The sequence below is a fragment of the Molossus molossus genome, unplaced genomic scaffold, assembly GCF_014108415.1.
Source record: "Molossus molossus isolate mMolMol1 unplaced genomic scaffold, mMolMol1.p scaffold_m16_p_7, whole genome shotgun sequence".
Taxonomy (NCBI): Eukaryota; Metazoa; Chordata; class Mammalia; order Chiroptera; family Molossidae; genus Molossus; species Molossus molossus.
Genome location: NW_023425401.1, coordinates 101,905,398 through 101,915,763, shown reverse-complemented (window position 1 = coordinate 101,915,763; position 10,366 = coordinate 101,905,398). Strand labels below are relative to the sequence as shown.

Here is a 10,366-nt window from a genome sequence, read left to right as displayed (position 1 = left end):
GTGGGGGCCCCTTCAGTGTCCTCCAGGGTTTGTCACAGCCCTGTTATTCCAACAGAAGCCCAGGCCGGTTAGTCACAGGTGCCTGGGGTTTAGGTGCCAAGTAGTCCCCAGAGTGCGTAATCCTAGGAGCTGATGCAGCTTCCAGAGTATGGTTGAGATTGAGTGCACAGAAATGAGGGGACGTTGGTGGGGGCCGAATGGCCTGCTCATCTGTCAAGGACTCCACGTGGCTCAGGCTGCTTTGTGCAGATCTCCACCTAATGACTGATGCACGGGCTGTAAGTGCCGGGGCACTGGCCTGGGCCCACAGGGAGCTCCCCAGGCATTTCCCCCTTGGGAGCCAGTGTTGTGGCCAGACTGGCCTTTGTGGGTCTTACTGTGACTGCAAGATGAACCCCAGCAACAATCATCCAAACATCAGGGGACTTGGAACAACCATGGTGTGTTCCCCACAGGTCCAGGGCCAGGGCGCGAGGTCAGGATCGGTTCGCTCTTCATCTGGGAGCCAACTGAATGTCAATTCAGAAATGCCTTCTGGCCCAGGAGCCAATTTGGTCATTTAGAAAGAAGTACTAGACACCTCCCACATTCCAGGAGGGTGGTCAAACCCGCCCAAACTAGAATGAAGCGAAATCCAATTGTTTCTGTCGCATGGCTACTGACCATTTGGTGAGAGGGATTTATGGCCTTTATGTCAAAAGGCTTTGCTCCCCAAACTAAAGCCCTGAGGTGTGCCGGCCAGGAAGCAGATGTTAACAGCATTCTAGTTTATCAGGGTGAGCTTCACCTTCTCCCATGCCTGAGCTGTTCCAGAATGTTCTCAACATCCTCTTCCCCCTTGATACTCTTCTCTTCACTACCCTCTGCAAGTGAGAAGCAAGATTCAGTAGAAACATACATGAAGGGTTGTGGAGACAGAAAAAAGGTGAAAAAGAATAAGCCTTGTCCCACCCCTGTGCTTAGGTCCAAGGCAAAGTTAAAAAAAACAACAACACGAAACGGTGGTGTCCCTGTCCGCAGTCAACCGTCGTGGCCTCTGGTCTGAACTGAGGATGGGAACCAGCGGCAAGTCTGCACTTGGGTCTGAAATGCTCCGCAGACACTGGACGACCCGGCTACCTTCGGTTTTGCGATGCCTCCGTTGGTTGCTGCTGGCCCGAAGGTGCTCAGCAAGTGCAGTGGGGCTTCCCACTGGGCGCCTGGGCCGTGAGGACTGGACTGGAGTCCAGGGACAGGTTGTTCAGGGCGCTGTCCCCGTACAGGTGCAGGCTGTTGCGGGCGATCAGCTCCCTGGCCATGAGCACGAAGACTTCGTCTATGTTCTTGGACTCCTTGGCTGATGTCTCCAAAACAGCAAGGAGGCCGTATTTCTCGGCCAGGGTGCAGGCATCCTCAAACAGAACGTGCCGCTTTTCCCACAGGTCACATTTGTTCCCTGGGAGTGAGAGAGGCAAGTACCGCGTTAACTTAATCTGGTTTGTTTTTTTTAAAAAATGAACTTGAAAAACATTTTAGTTCAGCAATATGCATGCATGCGTTCATTTGCAAGTAGTAATTGAGGGCCAGTTTAGTGAAAATGAAACCATGGATGAATGGAAACAGCCACTCTGTTAATTCACTGTTTTTAAGATCTCTAAGAGCTGCGAGGAATTGGCAGAGCCAGACGAGAGGATGGGGGGAAGGGTGGGGACAGATGGGGGGGACCCTTCCCTGGTTATTTTGGAGCAGTGGTCAGGTTCCAGGATGGGGACGGGCTGATGGGAAGGAAGCTACTTGGCTTCCCTTCTGACAGGGCCAGAGGAGACCAAGCGGTATTTGCTGTTCCCAGAGGAACTAGCTGGAGGCGTGTGTTTTATTGGCTGGGACGGGTGGAGCCTCTGTACTCTTGGGAGACTGTCAGCTCCTACGTGCGACCAGGTGAGACTGCAGGGGTGATGCTCCGGTTTCTCTCCCCCAAGCTACAGAGTGTTGGGCACTGAGACAGACCTTTCTCTAGCTGAGACTTGTGATCAGGACGCCTTGGGTTGAATAATGAAGGACTGACTTTGTTAGTTATAATTTGCATACAGTGAAATGCATAGACTGGACATTCAGTGGGTCTGGATGAATGCATATGCGAGCGACGGATTATCTGTTAGAGGAAGACACGGCAGGACCATGCAGTTCTGCTCCAGGTGTGCACCTAAGAGAAGTCTGAGCCCATGTGCATCACTAAATCTACAAGAATGCTCAGAGCAGCAGTTTTCCTACTCGTCCCAAGCCGAAAACAATTTGAATGTCCATCACCAAGAGAAGGGAGAAATAACTATGTAGTGCATCCGTGCAAAGGATTATTACAGCAACTACGTAAAAGAACACATAGCTACCTGCAACCATGTGGACGAAACTTCTAAACGTAATGTTGAGGGAAAGATGCTTAGACGAGAAGACATTTGGTCCAATGCCGTTTATATAAGGTCCAAAAACAATAGCAAAGTAGAACTGCAGACAGTCATGATGCACTTTGGGGAGAATGAGGAGGTGATGGGGAGAGGCAAGAAGGGAGTTTGGGGGTACAGTGCTATCAATGTTTCTGACCCAGGTGGTGTAGACACAAGTGTTCCCTTTGTGATAAGCGTTTGCATACTTTTTTTTTTTTTAATCCTCACCCGACATTTTTGCAGTTATTTTCAAATAGAGTGGGAGGGAGAGAGGGAAGGAGAGAAACATCTATGATGAGAGAGACACATTGAGTGTTTGCCACCCACACGACCCCGAGACCCCAACCAGGGATGGGGACAAACTGCAACCAAGGTACGTGCCCTTAGTGGGAACCGAACCTGAACCGACTCGGGACTCTCCAGTCCACAGGCCGATGCTCTAACCACTGAGAAAAACTGTCCAGGGCTGCATATTTTTTCTTTATATGCATTAATATGTCCCAATAAAAAAGAGTGAAAAAATACTTTCTCATAGAGAGCAGGTAGACAGCTCTGGTGGGCCGGGGTAGGTGGGTAGGGGGTGGAGGAATTGAGCAAAAAGGAAAGAGCCCAGCAGGTATGGCTCAGTGACTGAGCATCGACCCATGTACCTAGAGGTCGCCGTTTGAATCCTGGTCAGGGCACATGGCTGAGCTGTGGGCTGTCTCCCCAGTAGGGCCATTCAGGAGGCAGCCCATCAATGTCGATGTTTCTCTCTCATTGAAGATGTTTCTATCTCTCCTACTCCCTAAGGGTCCTCTTGCTCTAAAAAAATAAATAAGAACATATTTAAGCCCTGGCTGGTTTGGCTCAGAGATTAGAATGTTAGCCTGCAGACCAAAGAGTCTGGGGTTTGATTCTCGGTCAAGGGCACATACCTGGGTTGCAGGTTTGATCCCCAGCCCTGGTCGGGGTTGTGTGGGAGGCAAGCAATCGATGTATTTCTCTCACATCAGATGTTTCTCCCTGTCTCTCTCTCTCCCTCCTTCCCTCCCATTCCGTCTAAAAAAAATCAATGGAAGAATATCCTCCGGTGAGGATTAAAAAATTTTTTTAACGAGTTGATTCAAGGGTGTGTCGGGTGTGTCAGTCTTTTCTCTTGAGAGGCGCCCTCAGGGATATGGAGCCATCTGACTGTGAACCTCAGCCTCCAGACTCTCCTTGTGTGGTCTACACATCCTGAGCAGCAGGTCAGCTGGGGCATCCAGCAGAGATGTCTGGCCCCATCCCATGTCTCCAGAGTGAGAAACTCTAGGATCTCTATTATTATTATTATTATTTTAATCCTCACCTGAGGACATTTGCATTTCTCTTCAGATAGAACTGGAGGGAGAGAAGGGGGAAGAGAGAGAGGGAAACATCTATGTGAGAGAGACACATCGACTGGCTGCCACCCACATGACCCCAACCGGGGCCAGGGACAAACTGCAACGGAGGTACGTGCCCTTAGCGGGAACCGAACCCGGGACTCTCTGGTCTGTGGGCCGACGCTCTAACCGCTGAGCCAAACTGGCCAGGGCTAGGATCGCTATTAACAAGTTCACCACTCTACTCTCATTTTCAAGGGAATCTGATGGGAGTTTCTGGGCCACTTTCTTTTTCTTTCTTTTTTTTTTTTTAATCCTCACCCCAGGATATTTTTTCTATTTATCATCAGAAAGAGTGGGAGGCAGGGAGAGAGGGAGAGAGAGAGAGAAACATCGATGTGAGAGAGACGTTGACTGGTTGCCTCCCACATGATGCGACCAGGACCGGGGATGAACTGCAACCGAGGTACGTGCCCTTGACCGGAATCGAACCTGGGACTCATTGGTCCACGGGCTGACGCTCCAACTGCTGAGCCAAAGCGGCCAGGGCTAGGCCAGACACTTTCTCTGGACCGCAGGTGGACGCTCTAACCGCTGAGCCAAAGTGGCCAGGGCTAGGCCAGACACTTTCTGAGGTCCTGCCCCCCATTTGCATTTTTATGATGTCATGCTCCCTTGCCACTGGAAACACAAAGCGGAGCCTCTGAGCCTCTGCGGCGGGGCCAGTACAGCCGAGCTAACCCTTCGGAAGCACCGTACCAATCAGCATAATGACCAAGTTCGCAGCTCCGTATTTTTCTATCTCGTGAATCCAGTGGGGAACGGATTCGAAGGTGGACCGCCGGGTGAGGTCATAGGCGATGATGGCCGCGTGGGCACTGCGGTAGTAGCTTTGGGTGATGGTCCGGAAGCGCTCCTGGCCTGCGGTGTCCCACACCTGCATCTGGAGATGGGCAGGAAAGGGGATGGCGTCAGGAGGGCCCGCACCTGACGGGCACTTGCTCACTAAGTCATCTGCCAAAGACAGTCTGCTGGGTCTCAATTCTAGATCTCCAAATTCAGGAGGTCTGGGCTGGGGCCCACGCGTCTGGTTTTTCAGTTGCTTCCAGGGTCATGTGGATGGGTTTTCACGTGTGGGAGCCACCACCCCAGGGATGCTTCACAGGGAGAGGGGATTCCAATGTCCTGGGGTCTGGTGTTTTTTTCCCTTTTCACCTCAAGCATCCCTTCAAACAGATTCTGGGGTTTCTTTCTTTCTTTCTTTTTCAGATGGAGTGAGAGGGAGGGAGAGAGAGAGAGAGAAACATCGATGTTAAAGGGACACATCGAGTGGCTGCCACCCGCACGACCCAACCAGGGCCGGGGACAAACTGCAACTGAGGTACGTGCCCTCAGTGGGAACTGAACCCGGGTCTCTCTGGTCCGCAGGCCGATACTCTAACCGCTGATCCAAACCGGTCAGGGCTGGGGTTTATTTCTTGAGCCTGCCCACTGATACCAACACTGGAAAAGGAGAGTGTTGGCTGAACTGTTTGGATTTTAAAGGACCACTCCAGTGTGTATGTTCAGGAGCGAGTGTCCTCATACTATTTCCTCTAAACTACCATCCCAGGCAATGCCACCAATGTATATACGCTCCAGCAGTGTCTGAGGGTACCTGTTTCTTCATACTCTTACATTATTTACAAAATTTATTTCTTAAGGAAGTTTGGAGACATGCACAAGACTAGACAGAATTGAACAATCATATAGCCATCATCCCAGATTCAATAATTATCAAGATTTTGCCCATTCTGTTGGTTTCTTTGAGGTAGGATTTTAAAGTAAATCTCAGACTTCATGTCATTTCATCTCTATTTACATCGATATACATCCCTACAAAATGGGCATTTTCTTTCATAATGACAACACCATTATCACTGCTAATAAACTTTTTGATAATTCCTTGGTATCATTTAGTACCCAGCCCATGTGAACATTTTCCTGATTGTCTCCAAAATGTTTTTTTTACTGTTGTTTTTATTTAATCAGAATCCCAAACAAGCCCATTTATTACATTTTTACCAACATTTTTTAATCTTTTCTAATCAAATGGCTAAGACAGTTTCTCACTATTAGTTGGTTGTTTAACTAGGAGTGAGGATGGACACCTTTACATCTTTACGTAAATGTATGAGCTAGTTCTTATAAATTTTGTGAAACAGCAATTAAAACAAATTTTTTTTTTCCTTTATTGATTTTAGAGAGAGGGAGAGGGAGAGCGAGATAGAAACATCGATGAGAGAGAACATCGACTGGCCGCCTCCTGCATGCCCCCCACCGGGGATTTGGCCCACAACCTGGGCATGTGCCCTGACCGGGAATCAAACCAGTGACCTCTCGGTGCATGGGTCGACGCTCAACCACTGAGCCACACTGCCTGGGCTACAGCAGTTTGTTCAATCTGCTAATTGCCCATTTTTTTGTTTGGTTGAGCTTTTTCTTAGCTGTTTAGCAGGGCTCTTTTCACATTAAAGGAATTATTTGTCCTTTGTTGAGACCCACATATGCAAATATTTCTTTCCAATTTGTCATTTATCTTTTGACTTGGTTTATGGTATTTTTGAATATGCAGAAATTTTACCTTTACATTGCTACATAGAAACACATGCATTTGACCTTGAGATAGATTGAGCAATGTTTTCCCTTATGGCTTCTGGGTTTCTCGCCTTTTTTTTTAATCTTCAGACAGCGTGGGGGTGGGGGGGAGAGAGAGAGACATGGATGTGAGAGAGACACATCAATTGGTTGCCACCTGCACGACCCCAACTGGGGCCGGGGATGAACTGCAATGGGTATGTGCCCTTGGCCAGAATCGAACCCAGGACTCTTAAGTCTGCAGGCTGACGATCTAACTGTTGAGCCAAATCAGCCAGGCTCTCGTCTTTTTTAATTATTTTTGTTTTTGGTACGTGCCCCTAGCGGGAACCAAACTCGGGCCTCTCTGGTCCGCAGGCCAACGCTCCATCTGCTGAACCAAACCGGCCAGGGCCTTGTCTTTTTTTTTTATTTTAATTTTTATTGTTGACACTATCACAGATGTTCTGGGTTTTTTGTCCTACTGGAAAACCCAATTTTCTCATTCCACAATGATAAAAATGAATACACTTATGTTTTTTCCTGGTACTTTCATGATTTCGTGTTTTATATTTAAATCTTTTATTTTTACTTTTTTATCTTATTAATTTTTAATTTTTTTCTTTATTGATTTTAAAGAGAGAGGAAGGGAGAGGGAGAGAGATATAGAAACATCATCAAAGAGAGAGAACATCATCGACTGGCCGCCTCCTGCACGCCCCCCACTGGGGATTGGATCCACAACCTGGGCCTGTGGCCTGACCGGGAATCGAACTGCTACCTCTTGGTGTGTGGCTCAATGCTCAACCACTGAGCCACACCGCCTGGGCTTATATTTAAACCTTTTATTCCTCAGGCGTGTGTCTCGGTGTTACTCTGGCTAAAAGAAGGGGAGCGATCCCCGTGCCCCGCTGACCTTCACTTTCTTGCCGTCGATATCCAGGGAGCGCACGGTGAAATCCACCCCAATCGTGTTCTGCTGTGTCTCCGTGTAGACCCCAGACTTGAAGTGCTGCACCACACACGTCTTCCCCACGTTGGAGTCCCCGATGAGGATGATCTTGAACAAATAGTCGAAGTTCTCATCTGCGGCCCGCGCTGAGCTGGAGAATTGCATGGCTCTGGCTGCCCAGAGTGGAGCTAGGAAGAAAAGAAGGCATTCAGCATCTCGAGTGAGCCCCGACCAGGTGCCAGGCACTGTTCAAGGCCTGTGGGGTCCAGGGCAGGGCAAGGCAGAGGGAGGTCATTGCTTTCGTAGCACTAACATCCTTGTGGGAGAAGGACACTAATTACCATCAGGTGCAAGGGAGCTGCCCCCATAAGCTCACACCTGCCTTAGGTGGGTTGATATTACTGTAGGGGTGTCCTCAGAATGAAGGGGTTCTATTGCCATTCCTGCTGGGCCTACTGCACGGTCAACACAGTCATGACAGCAAGGATGGAAATCCTAGTCATTGAGACCCGGTGTCCATTGCTCCGTCGAGTGCCCACACTGTAGGAGGATGGCAGAGGAGATGCCCACAAGGGTGCTTTCCTTGCCATTCACCAGCTGGAGGACATGCCTAGCCGTCACCCTCTCTCCAGTTCACACGAGGAGAAGGACTCCCAGCCCCGGGGAGACTGAACGTCCAGGCGGCCAGCAGCAAGGAGCGACAAGATTGGACAGAGAAATTAGTTTAGATGACATGGTCTTCTTCTGACTGGCACCTAATTTTTCTCCACCAGGAAGTTAGGATTTTGGGAATATTCAAAAAGAAAACTGTCATGCCCTGGCTGGTTTGGCTCAGCGGTTAGAGCATCAGCCCATGGACCAGAGAGTCCTGCTTTCGGTTCCCGCTAAGGGCACGTACCTCCGTTGCAGTTTGTCTAGAGCCCCGGATGGGGTTGTGCGGGTGGCAGCCACTCGATATGTCTCCCTCACATGGATGTTTCTCTCTCTCTCTTCCTCCCTCTCTCCCTCCCGCTCTATCTGATGATAAATGGGAAAATGTCCTCGGGTGAGGAGAAAAAAGAAAAGAAAAAACTGTCGTGAGAAGGTCTACGGCATCCTTCACCATAAACTGGAAAATAGCTTCAAGCTTCTAAATGACAGTGTTTCCCAAACCAACTGATTATATCAAAATTATCTGGGGAGATAATGAAAAATACATACATTTTTCAAAGCCCATCCCAGGTCTGCTAAAGATATTTAGAAACATGCACACACATACATGCACACGCTCCCCAGGTGATTCTGATGCCCAGCCAGGTTTGGGAAACATTGGTCAACACAACCACTCACCTGAAATTTTATTCTCACCTTCAGCGTGTCTGCTCAACGTTCCACCTGTGCCTCAATATTATCGACTACCTCCTGCAAAAATCCATCCTGTGTGCGCAGCTCTAATTCACAGGGGGTTGAAATCTATCTCCCCCATCTGCTGACCCTCATGCTCTGCCAGGTCTGGGCAGACTCCCATTCCACATGCCAGCCCATCAGATATTTGGTGCCTCCAGCATATCCCCTCCAGGCAAACATCCCCAGGCCCTCAACTCTTCTCCGGCTATTGTGTTGGATCTCCACCTCCAATGCCTCATAAAAATACATGAAACCTGACCCCGTTTGATGATTCCTTCTGATGTGCTGCAAATCGCTGCTGCCGGAGGAGGATACCCTTCTTCACCCCCCCCCCTTTTATTCTTTGGTTTTCTTTAAACTCATAGACAAGGACAAGTGCATATTGTTACACAAATTAAAATGCACACAAATATCCAATCTGTAAAAACCCCGTACCTCTCTTGGACGCCCCCCAAATCACCTGTGGCTCAATGATCCAGTAGACAAGAGACACAATCAAACCACTGTTTTGTCCCCTCTGACTTTTCAAATATAGAGAAAGCCATCCCACTTCCGGTGTCTTATTACTACAACGTGAGCTGAAAATTTCCTTCCATGCCACCTCCCCCCCCAGGAAGTCCTCAGGGCTTCCACAAAAGCCCCTTTCACTCAGCCCGCACGCCCTGCGAGGAGACAGCGGTGTCCACCCGAGACATCGTCCATCCTGTATTCGGAGCGTCCACCTTTCTGGTTCACCTGTCGCTTACCTGTCCTGCTCTCTCACCTCTGCTAGCAGGTAAGGTTTTCTTTTTCTTCTTGTTTCCTCTTTGGCCCTCAGGGCCCCTTCCTCCTGCTGCCTCGCTGCGCGGTGGGAACTGTAGTTCTGTCCCCAGCTGTCAGGTTGGGCGGCCTGAGAAAGTGAAAGGAAAACGAAGCCCTCCCACCGCCCCTGGGCCCGGAGCTGCCCTTGGGCACAAAGCGCAGGTGAGGCGCTGGCAGCACTCCCTGGGCACAGCCTGTGAACACCTGGCACAGCCGGTCAACTCAGCCAGGATACCTAGCAAACTGCCCTGTTCCTCCTTTCCACTCCCTTTCTCTTATGCAGCCCCCCCGCCGTCACCCCGATTTTCCCCGATGTCCCTTGTTTGGCTGGGCTGGGGGCTCGAGGGGAGAGAACGCAATTTAAACGATACGGATCTGGGTCTGGAGTCTTTTCCTTGTTTTGTGGATTTGAATTACTCTTCTTGAGGAGCCACTAAGAGAAAGGAGGTGATCAAAAGAGAAGATTAAAAACCTAAAAGAACTTTGAATTTGTACGGGAAGAAAGAGCTGAAAAAGCGTCTCTTTCTCTCCCTCAAATAATCTACCACAGAACGAAGGTTCATTTCTAGGTCTGAGAAAACTGTTTATCAGTCCCCGATGCTGGCAGAAAACATTTAAAGCAGTAGTGCATTTGCCTTATTTTTCTCCCTGCAGAGGCTGGAGTCACCGGCTCTCAGATCGTAGGGATTCCATTTTCTCCACTCTGGAGAATGTAACATTGCCCAGTTACACCATATAGAGAAACATCCGACTGATAAAATATTTACATTGGTAGTGTGTTTTCAGACTGTGGGCTGAGACCTATTAATGAGTCCTGATATCAGTTTTAGTGGGTGGCAACCTGC

The 10,366-nt window shown here is 49.2% G+C and overlaps 1 protein-coding gene across 1 annotated transcript; it reads right to left on the bottom strand.

The window, feature by feature from the left end:
• Positions 1-257: 257 nt before the first annotated feature.
• Positions 258-9,532, bottom strand: RAB19 (RAB19, member RAS oncogene family). Its single transcript, XM_036247164.1, has 4 exons — positions 9,467-9,532; positions 7,299-7,522; positions 4,526-4,709; positions 258-1,435 (listed from the first exon to the last, which is right to left on the bottom strand). Exons 2-4 carry the CDS (start codon positions 7,497-7,499, stop codon positions 1,167-1,169), a joined length of 654 nt encoding a protein of 217 aa, XP_036103057.1. The 5' UTR covers positions 7,500-7,522; positions 9,467-9,532; the 3' UTR covers positions 258-1,166.
• Positions 9,533-10,366: the final 834 nt, after the last annotated feature.